At 39.3% G+C, this 21,789-nt stretch overlaps 1 protein-coding gene across 1 annotated transcript in view; it reads right to left on the bottom strand.

The window, feature by feature from the left end:
• Positions 1–1,440: 1,440 nt before the first annotated feature.
• Positions 1,441–21,789, bottom strand: part of NUP155 (nucleoporin 155) — a 45,181-nt gene continuing 24,832 nt past the window's right edge. The window contains exons 20-35 of the mRNA XM_079760032.1: positions 21,216–21,331; positions 20,207–20,304; positions 17,684–17,814; positions 16,275–16,466; positions 15,454–15,592; positions 14,653–14,788; positions 13,696–13,849; positions 13,394–13,498; positions 12,492–12,646; positions 11,231–11,360; positions 10,295–10,408; positions 9,463–9,583; positions 8,912–9,022; positions 6,610–6,746; positions 3,568–3,674; positions 1,441–2,972 (exon numbers count right to left, since the gene is read on the bottom strand). Coding sequence (XP_079616158.1) covers positions 2,834–2,972; positions 3,568–3,674; positions 6,610–6,746; positions 8,912–9,022; positions 9,463–9,583; positions 10,295–10,408; positions 11,231–11,360; positions 12,492–12,646; positions 13,394–13,498; positions 13,696–13,849; positions 14,653–14,788; positions 15,454–15,592; positions 16,275–16,466; positions 17,684–17,814; positions 20,207–20,304; positions 21,216–21,331 — 2,085 coding nt within the window. The 3' untranslated portion in view covers positions 1,441–2,833. The remainder of the gene's footprint in view (positions 2,973–3,567; positions 3,675–6,609; positions 6,747–8,911; positions 9,023–9,462; positions 9,584–10,294; positions 10,409–11,230; positions 11,361–12,491; positions 12,647–13,393; positions 13,499–13,695; positions 13,850–14,652; positions 14,789–15,453; positions 15,593–16,274; positions 16,467–17,683; positions 17,815–20,206; positions 20,305–21,215; positions 21,332–21,789) is intronic.

Raw genomic sequence — 21,789 nt, 5'->3', positions numbered from 1 at the left:
TCAGCCTGTGGACTGAAAGGTCCCAGGTTCGATTCCGGTCAAGGGCATGTACCTTTGTTGCGAGTGCATCCCCAGTAGGGGGTGTGCAGGAGGCAGCTGATCAGTGTTTCTCTAATTGATGTTTCTAACTCTCTTTCCCTCTCCCTTCCTCTCCATAAAAAAATCAATAAAATATATATTTTTTAAAAAGTGGAGGAGGTTTATGTGGTTAGCAGAGTGGTTCAATGAACCAGTCACTAGCCAGTCGGTGTTGTAACTAAAAAAATGTTGAACATACGTCACATGCATTTCAGGGTCAATATCCTTTACCTTGCAGTTTCTCAAAATAGGTTTTTCTCTTCGTTCCTAACCATTTTGCCATACTAATGATCGTCCTGAAATGTAAGTATGTAACAATCGAGGCCTTCAGGGACTCCTCACTGCCTGCAATGAATACACCATTTCATAAACCATGTTCTGTTGATTACTCATTGCCCGTACGTTTACTAGTCGCTATAAAGAAATGTGTCCCAGGCCGAAACCGGTTTGGCTCAGTGGATAGAGCGTCGGCCTGCGGACTCAAGGGTCCCAGGTTCGATTCCGGTCAAGGGCATGTACCTTGGTTGCGGGCACATCCCCAGTGGGGGGTGTGCAGGAGGCAGCTGATCGGTGTTTCTCATCGATGTTTCTAACTCTCTATCCCTCTCTCTTCCTCTCTGTAAAAAATCAATAAAATATATTTAAAAAAAAAAAAAAAAAAAAGAAATGTGTCCCAGGTACAAAGTGTACAGATGCAGCGGGCACATGTGCCAGCACAGTGCTGCCCGAGTTTAAACCACCGACCACCGGTGTCAGCATCACACTGGGGGTGAAACTCAATAATCTGTTTTCTAGGCCGCCCAGGTGAGTCTCATGACCGTTAAAGTTTTAGAAACACTGTTCCAGAGGACTAAAAGGGAGGGGACCGAATTTCTTTTCTCTTAGGGATCTTACCCTCCCCAAAGGGTAGTGAAAACATCTGTCGGGCAGCTGGAATCCTGAAAGCCCCTCAAAAGGTGCTATGTGAATGGAAGGGACAGGGCTCAGGTTTGTGACTCCTAAGGACCATTAGCCACGATAGCCTACAGCCCTTTGGAAAGAAGTGGCTTCAATATTGTGAGTTGAGTATATTTAACATATATATTAATGTGGTTGTGCATAAATGTACTTAAAATAAAACTATATAGTTATATTTTATAAATACGATATATTGTTATATAGAAGTATATATTATATATAGTTAATACATTATATATGTTGTTACACATATTAGTATATTATATATAATACATATTACATGTATTATATATAGTTATATATTATAAATATATATTGTCATATATTATATAGTTAATAATATATAATGTTATGTATAACACACACATATATAAAACAAAATTATAAATATATCTAGAACTGGTGTTATAGCTAAATTTTAATATTTAAGCAAGACTTTCAGTTGAAGTAGACATGATAGAATCTTAAATTTACAGAATTAACCAAGTATTGCATACATTCATTTTCCACATTAAAAAAATTTAATTGAAAATCTAAAAAATATGAGGTAGTTGTATATTTTAACATTCTAGTAAATATTATAAATCAGAGGTTATAGGAGAAAGGGAGCTGAATTCTAAGAGAATAAATACGGGAAGGGCAACTCATGATCTCGGGGGGAAAATAAAAGTGGAAAGAAAATATTTCCAAAATGTATTTTAAAAGCTGTTAGTCAGGCATTAGTGAGAACAGACAGAAGGCAAGCACTCGTGGCAGCATAAACGTGAGGAGAGGAGTCCGTGTCTTAGCCCTGGTCCTCTCTTCCCTCGTCGTCGCCATGACTTTGGGGCATTTGGTTCAGTCATTCCAATTTTCTTAAAGCCCAAGAACTACATTACCAACAACTCTGCTTCACATAGTGTGTGTTTTGGGTAAAAGCCGTTGGTGTGGTGACTGATGGGGGAGGAGGGGGAGGGCTCTGACAGGAAGCACAATCCAGCAGCTAGCTGTGTCCTGTAACGCAGTGGGTCACAAGCCTGGCATGTGCTGCAGGCCCACAGGGCTGGTTAAAACACACCCCGAGTTATGGATTCAGCAGGTTGGAGAATGGGCTCAATAATCTGAACTTCCAACAAACCCCCAGATGTGCTGGCGTACTGGTTTGGTGCACACCATTTGAGAACCGTTATCCTAATAGAATCAGCAGTCACAAGGCCAAAGAACTAGGTAGACACTAGGAAAAACAGTATCTCCCTGGATAGGTTTTCAAGACAGAACATTAGTTACAAGTTTATCACCTGCTCAAAAAATTAATCTTCAATTGTAACTGAAAAAATTAGTAGTTGGAGGAAATTTCTTTCCAAGGATAAACCCAAACCTTAATACATTTTAAAGAGAGTGTTTGTGTGCCTATTTAAGGATTGTTGCAGAATCCAGTATTATGCGAATGGCCTGCTCAGCTAGCCTATCTAAATTTTGCTATCAACATCTTTGGACTAAATTAAAAATGAATATTGTAAATTCAAAATTACTGCCTGCAGTAAAATTCAAAATAAGAGTTTCTAAATATTTCTTATCCTTGTGGAAATAAGAAGATAAAAATCTTAACTTCAATTGTTTTTTAACCTCATTATAAAACAAAGTAGTAAAAAAGAATTCATCTGGTAAATGTGTTGTTTGTAGACACTAGCCACCTATTAAAAACACATTTCTATTAAAATTGTTCTCAATTTCTTAGATTTAGAGCACTTGATATCTGGACCAAGCTGAGATTTTATTTTACAGATCAAAACGTGTGGATAAAAATACATGAGGGTAGTTAATGAAGCCGTTCTAATTTAGCCTGAAGAGACTTGAAATTCCCCGTGATGGCTTGTACTGCTACTGACGGGCTCATAGACTGGAGCTCAACCAGGTAACCACAAATAGCATCCAGGCAGAGATTTGTAAATCTTCTCCTGCAAGGCAAAGACACCAGATCAACTATCTGTGCATTTATAAACATTTCTTCCCTCCAACTTCTGCTAACCTTCCTGATACTCCCTCACAGAAGCGCAAGGATCATGCGATTTAAGTAAATGGCAAACAAATAAGGAAACTCAGGGGGTAGGTGGATTACCACACAACCACCATTTTTCTTTTAAAGATGATTATAATGAAGAGGCAGTAAAGGAAGATCCCATAAATATTTTTCACAATCTTTTAGCCTTTTAAAACAATTATATCTTAAAATGGCCAATAATATCACAAAATCATAATTAAACTGTCCTTGGTCACTAATTCAAAACAGAAGGAATTTAGAAGTAATTCATAAATTATATTCTTTCACTTGTAGAAAAAATTCAAGATAAGGGTTGAAAAATAGAAAAAAACCTCTAACCTTTCTTTAATAAATGCTGATCAGTATCATTCAAATAGTTCTTATTAACATAAAAAGAGCCTAAATCTCCTATACTTCTTTATAATCATAGTATCTCCCCCCATTCTCTCCAAATTTGTTATCCAGGTATTTATTACAAGCATTTAATAATGCAGTATCTAATTCATAGTTACCTCTCACAATTTAAAACCTGGCTAGGATTCTCAACATATCTGGTCAATAGTACATGTAAACAATCCAAAAGGTGCAGTGGCTTCTTCATTCTGTTCCAGAATGGATCCTATATAGAAAATATACACTGTGAGTTATAAGGCAAACGTGTCAACTGACTGTTCAACCATTTATGTTAGTTAAAACAGCCATCAGAGTCCAAGCAAAATGTACTGATATTAAAACAGGTACTTAACATTATGTGGTTACTAAATTACTTTCTGGTTATGATTAATATTTGAACAATACTGAAAACTGCACTTTGATGCTATTTTGAGGAATATCGGATATATAAGTCTGCTCTGTAGAGCATGTAAATGTCCTGTTTAGGAAGCAGAGGTAAGAGAAACAACCCATCTCTTCCTATCATCTGTGACATCACTTTTACGATGAACCTATGCAGACTTAGTCTGATATTGTAAATGAGCGACTAAATTAGTCATCAAAGAATCTTAGTTCTAGTTCTGTCTTTACCTGTTAACTAGCCATGTGAGTTGAGCAGATTATTTAACACCAGAGGCCCAGTGCATGAAATTCGAGCACTGGTAGGGTCCCAGTGGCTGCCAGCCGGGTACTCCCTTCCTCCGGCGCCTGTCCCTGCCGCCACTGGCCGGGCCTCTCTCTCCCGTCCCCCAGCCAGCCCCGGGCCCTGGTCGAACTCCCGGTTGAGGGGACAATTTGCATACTCCGCTTTTATTATATAGGATTTCTGCCCTTGTCAGATGCAATAGAAAAGGGGATAATACTACTTGCTCATTTCCATCACCGTTCATTGTGAGGCTTAAATGAGATACACAAATACCTTCAAAGCACATGGACATTTTGATGATGCTACTATAAAAGACACGATCTAGTTCACAAGGCTTTATTTGGATCTTTTACCATCGGACAAAAATTACAATGTACAGTCTAATAACTGATTTTCAACCCGTGTGTCACAAAATGTTTTTAAACATGCAATACCTGACTATTTAGTCAGGGGCACTGACCTCTCTTCCCTTAGACTGTCAGATAAAAAAAATGACAACAGTCAACACAATGGCCATCTGGTGTGAATGCCCTGTCTTGCCCCATAACTACATAGGTCATAATAGTTTCATCTTATTGATCATGTTGCATAATAAGGTTGCATCTGATTGGTTAATTCTTGGAACCAGAAATCTTTATATACAAGTACAGGCACCTGATTTTTTAAAGAAGTCACTTTGACCCCACCAGTGGTTGAGCGTTGATCTATGAACAAAGAGGTCATGGTTCCATTCCCGGTAAGGGTACATGCCCGGGTTGCAGGCTCAATCCCTATTGGGAGGTATAAAAGAGGCAGCCGACCAACTATTCTCATCATTGATGTTTCTATCTCTCTCTTCCTCTCCTTTCCTCTCTGAATTCAATAAAAACATATTGAAAAAAAATTTTTTTAAATATATTTTTATTGATTTTTTACAGAGAGGAAGGGAGAGGGATATAGTGTTAGAAACATCAATGAGAGAGACACATAGATCAGCTGCCTCCTGCACACCCTTTCCGATGCTCTATCCACTGAGCCAAACCGGTTAGGGCCAACATGACTTAAATTTTTTTTTTTTAGCCCTAAATGGCTTGGCTCAGTGGATAGAGCGTCGGCCTGTGGACTGAAGGGTCCCAGGTTCGATTCCGGTCAAGGGCATGTACCTTGGTTGCAGGCACATCCCCAGGAGGGGGTGTGCAGGAGGCAGTTGATCTATGTGTCTCTCTCATTGATGTTTCTAACTCTCTATCTCTCTCCCTTCCTCTCTGTAAAAAAATCAATAAAATATATTAAAAAAAAAAAAAGAAGTCATGTTGGAGCAAAAAGGGTATATAAATACTATTATCATTTTTTATAAATCAATAAAAATTGTCAGATTGGCAAAAAATACTTTTTGGTGTGCTGATGAACTTTAGAAATTCGTTTTGTGAGCCATGAGATGAAAAAGGTTGAAAATCACTGGTCTAATCAGTAAAAAAACCTTTAAACATTGATATTTTAGATGAGGTTTCAGTTAATACAGTTGAAAGGGTTAGCTAGGTAGCTTAATTAGGAAGGTTTAGGGAATGAGGAGGGTCCAGGGGAGAGGAAGACATAGATGGAGACTTGAAGATGCAGGGTGCTTATTTTACTTGTACAGAGGACAGAGAAATGCCACAGGAAGAGGGGGTCCAGGCAGATGGAAACATTTCTGGCCTGAGCAATTAAAACAGCCATAAACTAAAGACAGATGGGGTATCTCTGGCCTGAGCAGCTGGGAGATCTAAGGCAACTCCAACCAGCAAGATAAGGGTGGGGGAGGGGGGAAGGGGGGCACCACGTGGGCTTTGAGCTTTGAAACTAATACCATTTAGCAGAATGACCAATGAGGAAAGCAGGGGCGTCCCAAATTAAGGAAAGGGGCCAATTAAAAATGTCAGATTCCAACAGAGAACTGTAGCATATATTACCTGGAGACAGAGGGACACGAGGCGGGATTTTTTTGATTTTCCCATTGGAGAGAGCAGGCTTTTCCCATTGGGGGGGCCCCTCTGGGGACAGCCATGCCCAGATGGAGTTTGTATCTGCTTCCAATAAACTTCTACATTTTTATTAAAGAAGGCTTTTTGTCCGCGAGTTTATTCTTCAAACTTCGTGAGGACAAGAACCCACGGGAAGAAAAGTCTGCACCCCAAACCCCAAGTTTCAGTTATTTTCTTTTAAAGTACATGATGATTCTTAATGTAATGTGCTTAGCCTATTCCAAGAGTAAAGAATTTATTGTGTTAATATTAAAAAGTGATATTTATTTTTTATCATGATATATGGCAAAGCCACTCTCATTGGTTTTAAAAGTATGAATTATGATAATTTCTGATACTAAACCAATGAAGCAAATTTCTGATGTATTAGATTATGAGAAACTTACAAACATGCAATTGGAAAACGCCACTCCTATATCTAGAAAAAGTTACTGGACTTTAACTAACTAAATGCTTTTATTTCATATTTTCCTTACCCGTGACTTGAACAAGTGATCATAGACTTCCAGCAGCCTGGGTAAGGGCACTCCAATTTCATTCATTGTCTGTATCACAAATCCCACATCCCAGCTCAGAGTACAAACCTGCTGCTCTAAGAACTGCACAATAAAGTCTGGGGAGGAAGAAAGATCAGATCAGGATGGTTAACTCTTTCCCACAGCTTTATGAGATCTAAGTGACATATAACAATGTGTAGGTTAAGGTGTACAATGCCATGATTGATTTGATACACACATAATGTAAAATGTTTACCGCAATAAGGTTAGTTATCACAAGCTTCATGTCACATAATTACTTTTGTATTGTTGTAGGATTGTTAATTCTTGATATTAAAAAGTAGGCTGATCCAGAGACATGGAAGCATGCAACAGAGTGTGGAATCTCGGAGGGAAGGATGAGTGGGCAGGAGGTAATTAACCAAGGACCGTATATGCATATATGCATGGCCCATGGACACAGACAATGGGGTGGTGAGAGCCTGGGTGGGGGCGGAGGCAAGCTGGAGGGGGTCAATGGGGGGGAAAAAGGGGACATATGTGATACTTTCAACAATAAAGGTTTATTAAAAAAAAAAAAAGTAGGCCTTATTCATAAATTAGCAGTTTATAAGGGGAAATCCTTTAAAAATTTTTTCAAAAAAATTTTTTGTAATAAAAATAAGACATATACCAGAATAAGCAAGTCTACAGAGATGGAAAGCAGATTAGTGGTTGCCTAGGGCTGAAGAAGTAAGAAGTGGCTGCTACATGGTTTCTTTTTGGGGTGATGAAAATGATCTAAGGTTAATTGTGGTGATGGTTACAAAACTGAGTACGCTGTAACCACTGAATTATACACTTTAAAGTTATTAAGAAAAAAGTACATTTAGTAAATTTGGAAAATACTGGCAGGTACAAGAAAATAGAGACCATTCACAACCCCACTATTGGAGAGAACCCACTGTTGACATTTCTTTAACATATTAATACAATATCCTCGATTTAACAGCTTTTCAGAAGAAAGGCTACTACAAGTCATTTACTTTAATCGTTTTAATGTGCTAACCCATTTTCACTTTTTACTACCTGTCGTATCACAAGACATAACAGTAACATTCAAATTCCTATCATGACACCTGAAATCTGAGACCTACCAATGTGAGTATCCATGGGTAAGGGAGTCACTGAAAAGGTGCCACTGGGCTTGTGTCTCCCCTAGAATTTACCAAGATTTCGGATAGGAATAAAAATTCTAAAAACGCCAATCTTGTTCTAGTTTGGAGTCTCCTGGAGCCTGTTTGCCATTTGACAGAAAAAGGAAGACCTCTTCCACCCTACACTTTATAGAGCCCGAAATTAAAATTCGGAGTCAAAGCAGAAATACCCTCAAAAGGAATTGTGCAGAATGTGGCCTTTTTAGTATTAAAATTGTCAAGTTTCATATACTTACAATATATATGTATACACATATATATGTTTTTCTAATCAATGAAACGTCAGAGCAGGTAGTACTGTACTTACAAGAAATAAGGGTATGCTTATCATGGTTTTCTTTCTTACCATGCCTAAGGAACACTAAATCAGAGATGGTTTTCCTGGCGGGTTTCGCTCAGTGATTAGAGTTGACCCCCAGACTGAAGGGTTTCGGGCTTGATTCCAAGTCAAGGGCACATACCTCAGTTGCAGATCCGATCCTGGGCCTCAGTTGTGGTGTGAGTGGGAGGCAATCAATCAATGTGTCTCTCTCACATCCATGTTTCTCTCTATCTCTCTCCCACTCTCTCTAAAGATCAATGAAAAAATATCCTCAGGTGAGGACTAAAAAAATAAATTTGTTGATTCTATTGTTTTAAAGCTGAAGAAAATATGGTAGGTTGACAAATGATTCGTAATAATTACGGCCACCTACATAATGATTATATTTAGCGTATTACTTTTTTAAGACAACTACCCACTATTTTAAAGAAAAATATGCCCTCAATACAACAAGAGGAGTTGAATCAATCAGAGACTAGCCATTCACAAAAACACCAGCCATTTTAACAATATTATCCCGATGGTCTATTAGCCATCACTATCCCAAGATAGATATATGCACTTGGAAGGTCAGTCAAAGGAAGTTCCACACCAAGCTATTCACCAACAAATCCTGCTGTTCTGTGGAGGGCTTTCTTTTAGGAGAAGTAGAACTCAACTGCTCAAAGATGCAACTTCACTCTAAAGATAATTATTTTTCCATGTCAATGAAGAAAACCATCGAAAGACAAGAAAGATGCAGGCCAGCTGCGTTCCTGCTCACCTAACGGGAAGAAGCGAGGTGTGCCCGCATACATTTTGCCAAGGAGGACAATCTTCAGACTAAGGGCGTGCATTCTGTCTGAAGAGGTCAGTGCCACACTTTCATTCAGTTCTGAAAGACAGAGACATGTCCTTAGAAACCCAGATGACTTTTAATGTGAAGTGTTCAAATCGGCTATTTTATTGTTTCAAGGAATGAAAACCCTAGAACTGATGTTCACTGAATAGAATGAGCAGATCCTGTATCCTGTTAGTTTCTGAGATACTCTCGTCTTACCAGGGCAGGGGCCCGGAGATTCTGAGAGAAGGTCCCAGTCTCGCTTACTAAGCAGCAGCACAAACCTGAAATGACACTCTGAGAGTCCTCCCCAATGTTCGCTGGATCCTGCTCTGGAGGACCACCCTCCGCCCTGTCCAGGTTCCCGCCTTGCACGCTCTGCTTAGGCACATTCAAGCTGCCTGAGCCCTGGACATCTGAGCCACTAGCAGCCGTGTCCCTCCACCACGTCACTAAGTAACGCATGCTACGTGCACCTATAAGCGCTCACTTACCTTTCTCTATGATATCTTGCCAAAGTGTCTGCACCAATATAGGGTCTGAATAACCGGCACAATGAATTATTGCAAGTTTACACTCTGCAAGTTTAAACGGGTCAGCAAATTCCCCATAAAGCTGTAGGAGAAAATGTCAACGTTATACATCCAATCAGAGGTCAGGGTCCAGAAATTAATAGTGAAAAACGACTTGAAAGTTCAAAACAACCATAGATTTTATCTGAAGTTCCTAAAATATGAAATAAAAACATGATGATGTACAGCTGCTCATAGCTATGGATTAAAAGTGGCGAATGACTGGCAAATACATCCACACAGATTCAGCCCGTGTGCATTTTTTTCTTGGCTGGAAGATGTCACAACGACTTTTCTTTTAGAATGAATGTTGTCTAACACAAGGTTTGCAGAATCACGGGAACACTGGCAAATCTCAGGGTGCTTAAGGGCGCCAAAGCCATGTCCAAGAGTGAATGAGGAAAGAACTGCTAGAAGACACAGAGAGGCTTGGGGAGATAAAGAGGCTACTTGTTCAAGACAAGAAGTGAGGCAATCAAAGACCAGGCTCGAGTTTTACCCAAGCCCCACTGACGCTGATAGGTTCTCTACAGTCACTGCCCTGGAAAGAGGAACTCAGCTCTTTCTCCAAGTCAAACACCACAGCAGTGATTTGCCCGGGGACATGCTGCCAAGGATGGCTTATCTTACTCTGTGGAGGTAGGTTACTCTTCCCCATGGAACAAAAAGTACAATGCAGAAGAAACAAGGAATTTGTAGGTATTAGGCGACTGCGGCTTGACTGCTACAGGAATTTCGCTGGGCTTTTCATTACCTTAGTTATGTCCATTAGCTCAGAATCCAGCTGAGAAATTGCATCCTGTACAGAAGAATGATGGGAGTACTGCCTTTGTAGCGTGTCTTGTATCTGGAGTTGGATCCTAGCAACCTAGTTTGGACCGATAAAAGGAAGTATTGATTTCATTATGAAAAATCAACAGGAACTCAAAGAAATGACTCCCAGTATCTGACTTCATGTGATCATGTTAATGTATTAATGAAGACTTCTACCATAACAGAATAGCAGCTCTACTGAAATCTTCAACATGAGAGATTTCAGTCTTTACTGCCCACCCACACCAGCTCCTCCCAGAACCGCAGCCAGACGAATGGCGAGGCCTCCCAGCCTCCTCGCAGGGAGGTCTGAACATGAGCCTAAGTTCCCTGCAAAGGAACCCAGTGAAAATGAAGCATGTCACGTCAGAGCAGAGGTTTTTAAGAGAGTGACTGTGCTGCTGGCATGCTTTCTTCCCTTCCTCCCTCTGACTGAAGAAAAAGTAGAGCCGCAGGTAATAGTAGAGAATAGAACTTGGATCCCGAAACCCAGCAGGAAGAAAGCCACCTGTCAACTAGAGTCTCTTAGTTAAGGCCGTTTAGCCTACTCCATTCCATGCATCTACTTTCTAGCTTCCAGAATAAATGGTGAATGTGATATAATCTGCTCCATGTTGGAACAGTTGGGAAAAAACTTTTTGAAGTGCCATAGAGAAAAATGTAAACTATAGCAATATCCTATGACCCAAATGCTGTATCATTAAACTCTTTTACAATTTACACGTAGGTATGAAAATAAATGAAAAATAAAGGCAGAAGAAACAAAAATCAACAAAACTGACTGCTACAGACCCACCACAAGCTAGGGGAAGAAGGGAGGAAGAACATGCGACTATGCTGTCAGTGAGGACCAAGCTGAAGTGTCTTCCTCACTTACTTCCATTTTTTCTTCCATTTCATGAAGGAACTCCCCATCGGCAGCTGTGGAGGAGATGGCAGTGGAGCTTTTGGCACTAAGAATGGCTCGAGCAATGTACTCCAGCCGCTGCTGGAGTGAAATTTCTGTGCTGGGGGAAAAACGGTGATTTTTATTTATGTGAATTCTTAAGGTTCCAAAATACAAACACATCAGTCTGATGTACTACTTTAGACCAAATGGACATAAAACACAATCTGAAACTTGAAAAAATTATTAGAAGATTTCTAGTAGGAGAGATCTACAACTGGAGGCAACAAATAAATATTTATGTTTGTAACTGAAGAAGTAACTTCTGACTTAACTTCAGTTCAGGATAGTAAAACTTGAATTCTCCTAGAATTAAATTAAGAATATCCCTTATGCCCTGGCCAGGTGGGCCAGGTGGTTGGAGCATCATCCTGTACACCAAAAGGTGGCGGGTTCAATTTCCAGTCAGGGCCATACCCAGATTGCAGGCTGGATCCCAGGTTGGAATCGATTGCTGTTTCTCTCTCTCTCTAAAATCAATAAACATATCCTGGGTTGAGGATTAAAACCATGATTAATTTTTGTTACAAAATATTCAGAAATTCTCTAATTATACATTTACTTCACACACATATACACAATTTTATTACAGTCTTTTGATGTAATAATCTAATTAGAAACCCCAATGCTTTCTTAACAGGATTTTAAAAATATATATTTTTATTGATTTTAGAAACAGGGAGAGGGAGAGAAACACCAATGATGAGAATCACTGATTGGCATCGACTGCCTCCTGGATGACCCTGCTCAGGATCGAGCCAGTAACCCAGGCATCTGCCCTGGCCAGGAATGGAATCATGACCTCCTGGTTCATGGATCGACGCTCCATCACACCAGCCGGGCAACAGTATTTTAAGACCTTTTCAGTAATTTAACTCAATGTCAGTATAGACAATTAGCCTGGAACTGGTAAAACATTTAACAACTTTAAGTAGTTTTTGTCCTTTTAATTAAGAGTAGTAATAATTAACTCATTGGTAGGAAGAATCCAAAGATATACTTTAGAGAATTTAGAAGACAGTTCAACAGAAAACGTCTTAGGTAAAGAGAAAACTTCAGATAAATTCAAATAAAAGCATACAAATTCTATAGATGTATAACCTGAATGAAGTTTTCTTTAAATTATGAAACCTAAATGTAACTAGATATAGCTGGGTTACAACCATTCTTCACAGTGAGGCTACTGCCATACCTGTGCATGTCAGCCAGCTTGGACAGGACGCGAGCAGCATTGCTGAAACTCCTGTTCTTCTCGTAGTACCTCCAGAGCAAATCCATGTAACGAACTTTGTTTTGATCAACTTTGGCCATTCGGGATAGATGTGGCTCCAGAAACGGGGACGTGAACTGGAAATTGTACAGTAACCCAGAGACATTTTCTTACCACCTACTTGCTCTTTACGTAGTAAATATAACATTTAAAGATAACCACAGGTGTTCCTTATTTTATGGATATATAAGCAAAATTATAATCCAACAACAGATAAAAGAGAGGGTAAATTTTCTCATTATAAATTATTTTGGTTTTATCACAGCTCATGAAATAGTTGTTATGATAGTTACTTAGGCTGATAAAAAGAATTCACTGTAATCTAATTATAAATCTTTTTTTTAGATATATTTTTACTGACTTTAGAAAGGGAGAGGGAGAGATAAAAATATCAATGATGAGAATCATTGATTGGCTGCCTCCTGCACGCCCCCTACTGGGGATCGAACCTGCAACCAGGCATGTGCCCCTGACTGGAATCGAACCCGGGACCCTTCAGTCCGCAGGTTGATGCTCTATCCACTGAGCCAAACCAGCAGGGGCCAATGATAAATCTTTTAATAAACCCTGAGAACACAGCTACTAAGTTCAGATTCTGAACTAAAAGGCATCCTTGAAATGATCAAATGCCACGAATTCATTTTACAGAATGAGAAGCACAGACTTAGGGTGTGATGTCATAGCGACTTAACGGTAGAGCTAAAAGAAAGGTCATGTCTCCTAATTCACAACCCAGTGATTTCCGTCCCACAAGAAAATCAGAGCAATGGTCTACTTTACCCACTGGGAAATTAATAATATTGGAATAAAAAGCCATTTTTTACCTGTAGCAGTTTATCTGCAAGGTCAGCTTGGATTAGCCAATTATAAAGGGCAATACTAAAGAGCTCATCTTTGGATCGTTGACACAATCTAAGCATTTGTTCAAACTAAAATAAAGAAAGAAAAAATTAGTATGATCAAGGGTCTGGACACCATGAACCCTGAGCTTAACCCCTGGTAAGAAATCAAGAATTCTTCAATGTTCTAAGAGTCACTACCTTTCCCAAGATGGTTAGGCTAGTACTACCACACAGAAGTGCTAAACACACGTGTTTTTAGAATGAAAATACGCGGTGTCCCTTACGTGGTGTCCGGCTTCTTCGTTACTCAGCATATTGGGGTCCGAGGACAGCACCGGAGGCCCCGGCTTCTTGGGCACGCTGGGCGACTGGGGAGCAGCCTTGCTCTGATTCACCAGCTCCTGCAGGGTGTCGGTAATGCACTTGTAACTGTTTAATCTGGAAAAAAAAAAAAAAAGGAAAAGGAGCAATTCCATTAATTACACAGTAACTGATTTATCTTCTTTAAGTACACACAAGAACTGAAAGACTATTTTGGAGAATATATGTATATATTTGGTATTAAAATTAATAGAAATCATATACTTTTACTTAAAAAAAAATTTTTTTATTGATTACAGAGAGGATAGGAGAGGCAGAAAGAGAAACATCAACGATGACAGAGTATCATTGATTGGCTGCCTCCTGCATGCTCCCCACTGGGGATCAGGCCCGAAACCTGGGCATGTGTCCTTGACCGGAATCGAACCCAGGACCCTTCAGTCCACAGGCCAATGCTCTATCCACTGAGCCAAACCGGCTAGGGCTCATATACTTTTTCAATAGGTTTGAGAAGCATTTGGTTAAACATAAAAGGGTAAAGTCATAAAAATGAATGTATTAACAAAAAGCACATCTTAGAATATATATTTCCTTTATGGACATTCACTTTTTTCTTCTAATAGTCTCTACTAATTTGTGAACATTTAAAAATTATCTTTTACAAAATAAAATACTTCACTCAGAATCAGAAATGGGGTTGGGGAAGAAGTCAGTTTTGTTTCCAAGTAAGTTATCTCATTTAAAATGGACATTAATAGAGTCTCAAAAAAAATCAAACCCAGGACCCTTACTATCTTATAGTAAGCAGATAAACAAATAAACGGATAAAGTGAAAGTATAAGTGAGCTTTATAAGGGTGCAGTTGGAGCACTATCCCCCCCAATACTATCGGTCACACGGTCTCCGGTTCTAAGACGCGCCTTTCTTGGAAAGCCTGCAGGCCCAGGAGGTCCTCCTCTGGCTCCCCGTGCTTGTAGAAGTGCAGCCCGAGGCCCTGCACATCCTTCTTCTCGGCAGCAGTGAGAGACAGCTCCACCACGCCCTCATAGAAACGCACTGCCGGGGAGAGGGGACAAGACGGAGGCACGTTAAGCTGGACACGCTTTGTTCTTAGCGCCCTTAGAAAAATACTCCAGATCATTTTGTTTCTAATATACACCATTCACTCTGATGACAATATCATATAAAATATTTCTGGAGAGTCTATCAAAGAACAAGGCTGTAACATTCCTAAAAGACAGCTATTAAGTATATTTTCTTCACTGGAAAAAAATCGTTGTATTTAAAAGAACCAACCAGAGAGTTTCAGTTTCTTGTTGAAAAAAATCCTGGGATTCAAAACAATACCCCTGGCTAAGCGTTACTACTTTTATGTGAGATTTAATTTTTAAGTACATTTTAAACAGAGTAGGAAGGTAATATTTTAAGAATCAATCAAAACTTTTAAGCATCTTAAAATTAAACGTAACGCAGAAAGCAACCTTATACAGATAGTAGTGTAACGGGACGGGGACTGAAACACCAATGTTAAAAAGTTACGTATCTGATGATACGAAAGAGCACTATAGCTTTTTCAGGGGTCAGTGCAGCCACCACAAACTGAGACAAGGAATGAACTTCCTGCCGTACGTGGGCCCGCGAGCTGAAGGGAGCCGTGCCTCCTGCTCCAGGCACGCAGTCACCTGGCCCCGGTCAGGTAGGAGGAACAGGGCGCCTCTCACCTTGTCTGTACTGGGCACAGACATTAGGGAGGTCCACTTGGTTGCTGATTTTCTGGTACTCCTTCAGCGATTCCCTCAACATTCTTTCTTTTTCAATCTTATTTTGAACTTGTCGGGAATGCTGGAGAAGCTCATTTGCCTGAAGGAGAAATGACAAGAACTTAAAAAGATATAATATCAAGCAGACAGATGATGCTGTCAACGTAAGTTTTAGTCTGTGTCTAAGTTTACATCTGGTTTATTATAATCAATAATAAAAACAACTCTATAAACTTACTTCTTCTTAATTTTAGGCAGAAAAGTTTTTGACCAAAAAAATCCTAGCTATTCTTAATTCCTCTGACAACTGTTAAGCAAGATAGCTTTTTCTCTGGTAAATCTCTTGTCTAGTCAATACATTATTTGGTCAGCAGGCAGTCCACACGGTACTGATTTTTTAAATTACTTCCACCTGTAGGAAAGGATCAATAAAAATTGCCCAATTAACTCTGATTCATTACAGACTAACTTTAGGTCTTAGAGAATTTCCTTAATTTCTAAGGAGGGGCATATGTAACCATCGTCTTTTTAAATATGGCCTAGAAATACCATCAAAGATTCTTTATGAAAAACTTAAATATATATGGACTTGAAGAAACCAGGTATTCCAACCCCTTTCTTACACAGACGAGGATTCAGAGGCCAGGAGAGGTTCAGAAACCTATCAAAGGTATAAATTAGGCGAAAGAAGGAGGTTCCTGATTCCAATTCTAGGGTGCTGTTCATCACAGCGGGAAACCTCTTCTGTAAGCCCCACTGAAACAGGCGCCCAGGCCTCCCACCTTAGAACAGACTGCGTCGTCGGTGCTGTACAGAAGGGGGCAGATGTCCTGCAGGTGGGAGCTGATGCCGTCCACGGCAGCGTTGTCTCTGATATAGCAGTTGATCAGAGAAGCAATTAAAGCCCCGGTCAGCTCTTTGTCCCGGATGACCAGATCTTTAAAGGTGGTGATTTTCAACTGCTCCTGAAATTCCTAGGAGCATAAAAAGAATCCTTCCTTCTATCAACTACACAGGAAGATCATATTTCCTCACAGAATCAAATTTCTTTAATGAACCAAAACATTAACAGACTTCATAATTCAAAAGAGACAACACACAAAAACTATACAAACTAACACATTTTTGAAATGATCATAGAATCATACAGAATTGAGAAAGAACCCACTGTCCGAATGGCTCACTTTACCAACGAGGAAAGTAAACCCCGCAGAGCCAGAGCCAGAGCCAGAGCCAGAGCCAGAGCCAGAGCCAGAGCCAGAGCCAGAGCCAGGTCTCCTGACTTCAGTCACGACCAGGAAAACGGTCAATGAGCTACATCAAAAAACTTGGGCTTATGTCCCTTTTTCCAAAATAAGTTAGCATTCTATTATTCAAGGCTTTCTAGTGTTGGAGTTTAATCTCATTTTCAACAAATCTGCTTGTTAAAATTGAGTTTCAAATTGTTGAGGTAATTTTTACTAGAATAAATGATTGTTTAGTGATTTGCCTCACACGTGCCCGACAGGAATTAAACCCCAGACCTTCGGGATGAGGCTCCAACCAGCAGAGCCACCTGGCCAGGGCTGATACTTCTTTTTACCTCCCAACAGAACTTATTCTACCTGGTATGGAAAAGTTTTCATAATTATCTTAAGGGTGTTTTTTTTACAGTATGTATTTAAAAGAAATAAAAGCACCAAACAAAACAATTCTTTGGACTTTACTGAAAAGAACTAGAGGAATGATTTTGAAGGATAAGAGAAAATTATTTTGATATAAAATATATTAGATTTTGCCTGGCTGGTATGGCTCAGTGGTTGAGCATCGACCTATGAACCAGGAAGTCATGGTTCGATTCCTGGTCAGGGCACATGCCTGGTTGTGGGCTTGATCCCCAGCGTGGGGCTTGCAGGAGGCAGCCAATCAATGGTTGGTTCTCTCTCATTATTGATGTTTCCATCTCTCTCTCCCTCTCCCTTCCTCTCTGAAACCAATAAAAATATAAAAACAAACAAAAAAATGGAGGCTCTAACAAAGTGAAGCCCTCAATCTTTAGTGCACTCTTCCTATGACATACTAACTTCATCATAACCTAAATGCTTCTGAAATGATCCCCTCCAAACCAAAGTGTAAGATTAAAGCTCACTCCAAAGAAACAAACCGAGCAGAGGATTAACGGTATGGTCTTACAGGAACAAAAACACCCTACCTTCTGAAGTTCACCCACAATGACCGTGAACTGATGTTCACAAAGAAGTTTCCACAAAGCCAGAGCTTGGTACGATTTTCGGACCAATTGCTGGATCGCCTGAAGGGAAATCTTTTCACTCACTTGAGCCTCTAATTACAAATACAATTAATAAAGTTTTATCAAACGACATAGGTTGTTTTATTCCAAGTACAACATTTTACATCAAACAGAAACAACTATTAAGGTGAAATCCTCATTGTTCCTCTCCCTCTCCCATCACAGGCAACCATGAGCACGAGTTGTTGATTTCATGTTCTTATCCTCTATTATACACATGTGCATTTGTGTGTGCACACATAAACAATAACAGCATTGCTGTTTTTAAATAATTTATTTACACCACAGCTTTTTCCATCAGTTATATTTTTGCAAGCTAGCCATAGCAATAAATATAAATCTAGCATGTTTATTTTAATTGCTGAGTGTTCTATTGTGCAAAGAGGCTACAATTAGGTCCACTGTCCACCTGACATATATTTGTATTTTTTCCAGATTTCTTACTAAAACTATAGCAATAAAATACCCTTAGAAAAGGTCTCCGGGAAAGTGCAGTGAGGTTTTGCTAGGACTGACTTTCTTAGACCTAGACTAGGATGCATTGATGAGTCATAAAATCAAATTCAGTTACTCAATATAGCTTTTTATTTTTTCTTAAAGAGGAAATATAATAAAAAAGGGAAAAATTTAGAGTGTAAAACAGGTAGAGTTTTTTCCTAAAGTGTTGTTTCAGTTGCGTGTTTGCTTTTAAACACCTGGGCCATAATGTAAGATGTGTTTTTTACTGTGAGAAAAAGTCAGGTAGACTGTTCCAGGCTGTGTTCCTAGAAGGGAAAGTGCTGGCTGTGAGTGTGGAGGCTTTCTCAGCTTTTACTAGGTCTGACCAGATTGCTCTACGAAGGGGTCATTTCAGCGATTACTGCCAGCAATCTGAATGCTCCTATTTGTGTAAATCCTCAGCATAATGCTTGCATGGTCAGGCTGAAGGCCTTACTGAAGTACTGAAAAAAGAATTTACAAATAGTGAACAGAAACGAAGGCCAGCACGAAGGAAAGAAAGTACCTCGGGTCTTAATGAGCAAATATAATAATTGGCTCAAAAACTAGAAGACAAGATAACAAAAAAATTAAACCTCAGGCAAAATTTAAGCAATAATTCATTATTCCTCCAATTCATATCTGGAATAATTGATGATAATGAGAACTTTTTAATTCCCTTACTCTTTCTTTAGTTACTATTAAATAGATAAAAACACAACCAAAAACCGGATTCACTTTTAAAAAAAATCCTTATCCGAGGACATGGTTATTGATTTTAGAGCGAGGGGAGGGAGGAAGACAGACAATGAGAGAGATCAATGTGAGAAACAGCTACATACACACCGACCTGGGAGTGAACCTGCAACCTAGGTATGTGCCCTGACCAGAAAAATCGAACCTGAAACCTTTCAGTGTACGGGACAACACTCCAACCAACTGAACCGCACTAGCCAGGGCTTGATTCACATTTTTAACTCTATAAAGAAGTGTCACTAATCAAATCAAACCACAGTGATACCAGTTCACATCCATAAGGATGGATATTATTTTAAAAACTGAAAAATAACTGGTGCAACGTAGAGAAACTGGAACCCTTTGTGCACTGCTGGTGGAAATGTAAAATGGTGCCGTTGCTATAGAGAACAATATGTCAGTGCCTCAGAAAACTAAAAATAGAATTACCATATGACCCAGCAATTCCACGTCTGGGTATTTAACAAAAGAATTAAAAGCAGGGACTCAAAGTTACATTTGTATACCATGTTCAGAGCAGGACTGTTCACAGTACTCAAAAGGTTAAACCAATCCTAGTATCCACTAGGATGGATGAACAAAAGTGGTATATACACATTGGAATATTATTGTTTTAAATACAGAAGGGAATTCTGACATGCGATACAACATGAATAAACTTTGAAGACATTATGCTAAGTGAAATAAGCCAATCACAAAAGGGTACATACTGTGTCATTCCACTTGCAGGGAGATTCAAGGGACAGGAAAAAAAGGTTGATCGTCAGGGGCTGAGGGCAATGTAAAGTGGGGAGTTACTGTTTCATGGGATTCAGTTTCAGTTTGGGAAGATGAAAAAAGTGCTACAAATGGATAGTGGTGATGTTTGCACAATGTGTACTAAATGCCACTAATTACACACTTAATAGTAGTTAAAATGGTAAATTTATGTTATAGAAATTACAATTAAAAAACTCCAAGAAAAAAAGGTGTGTATCATGTTTTCTGGAGGATGGGAAAAAAATGGGCTGAAAGTTATGAAAATACATGACATCCATACTGTCCACTTTCCCCAATCACACTGATATTTTAATAAAAAATACTTGTTACCACAAACAAGATCTTAGTGAGAGATGTGCATTATTTTCTATTCAACTAATAGAACTCTTTACTAGGTTCGTGCACAGTGAGTGACCAGAAGCAGTAACTCACCATGAAGCTTCCTCTGCAGCTCCTGCTGCACCTGCTGGGTGTTCCCATTTTCAGGACGCATGAACCCTATGAGCCTCTGCGGCACTTTGGCTGTAGCACTGAAACAGAAACTCCAGAATGTGTGCTTGTGTTTTCACAGCATTATCGAGATGTAATTCATACACCACATAATTCAACAATTTAAAGCGTACAATTCATAGGGTTGCACAATTATCACCACAATCTAATTTTACAACACCCCTGATTAACGGTCAATCCCCATTTCCCCCTTTCTCCCACCTCTACCCTAAGCAACCATTCGTCTTACCCGCTGTGTCCATAAACTTTTTTTGCCTTTTCTGAATATTTCATATAAATGAACTAGAAAATGCAAATATTTTACCTCTGTACATTAGTGCCAGGGACCAGGGGGAGGGGGAGGGAGGAGTGATATGGACTAGATGTTGGAGTCCCACCAAATTCCTAAGCTGAAGCCCTAATCCCCAAAGTAATGGTGTTGGGAGGTGGGGTCTTGGGAGCTAATTAGGTTTAGATGAGACCATGAAAATGGAGCCCTATGATGAGATTGGTACCCCCATAAGAAGGTACCAGAGAGTTGCTCCCATTTTCTCTCTGCCATGTAAGGACACAGCAAGAAGGCAGCTGTCTGTAAACCAGGAAGTGGGTCCTCACCAGAACCTGAACGTGCTGGCACCCTGATCTCAGACTTCTAGCCCAAGAACTGTGAAAAATAAATGTCTGTTGTATAAGCCAGCCCACGTGATTTTTGTTCTCCAGCCTGAACTAAGACAGGGAGTGTCTACTAATGGGTATACGGTTTCTTTCTGGCGTGATGAAAATATTCTAGAATTTTAGATAGTGGTGGATGATGACTGCATACCCTTGTGACTATACTAAAAACCAATGACCTGTATGTTATAGAAGGATGAATTTTATAATATGTGAATTATACCTCAGGAGAAAAAAAGAAAAGGAAAAAAAGGGGTAAATAAATCCCCTTTATTCTTACTTTGGATTTCCTAGCGGTCCTCCCGCAAACTGGGAGTTTCTGTCTAGAAATTCTTGCAAGCCTTTTAGTTCCAGCAGCACTGACTCCAGCATTTGGGAGGGAACACTACTTTCAATCTGTAAGAAAGAAAAGTATTTTCAAAAGTTTAAAAACAGTGAAAAGGCATATATATGAAAAACATACACTGTACTAGTATATCTATAACTAAATGTAAACTTTAATTTTGAAGTACCCTAACTTCATAAACAGTAAAATTATTTCTTATATCAATTCACTGTTGGTGACCAAAATCAAGGGCTAGGTACCACATCCCTACCCTCCTACTCTGGTTTGATTGAGATATAATTTACAGATAGTAAAAGATTCAAATCTTGAGTATCTTATTAACTTTTTGCATTTTAATACAGTCATAGCCATACTACAGTATAAAACATTTCCAACACTCAAGGAAAGTTCATTAATGCCCCATTACTCATTCCCTCTTCCAGGCAACTACTTTTTTTTACTTCTATCACTATAGATTAGTGTAGCCTGTTCTCAAACTTTATATAAATGGAATAACCTATACTAATAA

This window comes from Cnephaeus nilssonii (assembly GCF_951640355.1).
Source record: "Cnephaeus nilssonii genome assembly, chromosome: 2".
Classification (NCBI taxonomy): domain Eukaryota; kingdom Metazoa; phylum Chordata; class Mammalia; order Chiroptera; family Vespertilionidae; genus Cnephaeus; species Cnephaeus nilssonii.
Note: the sequence above shows the minus strand (reverse complement) of the source record. Positions and strands in the feature narration are given on the sequence as shown.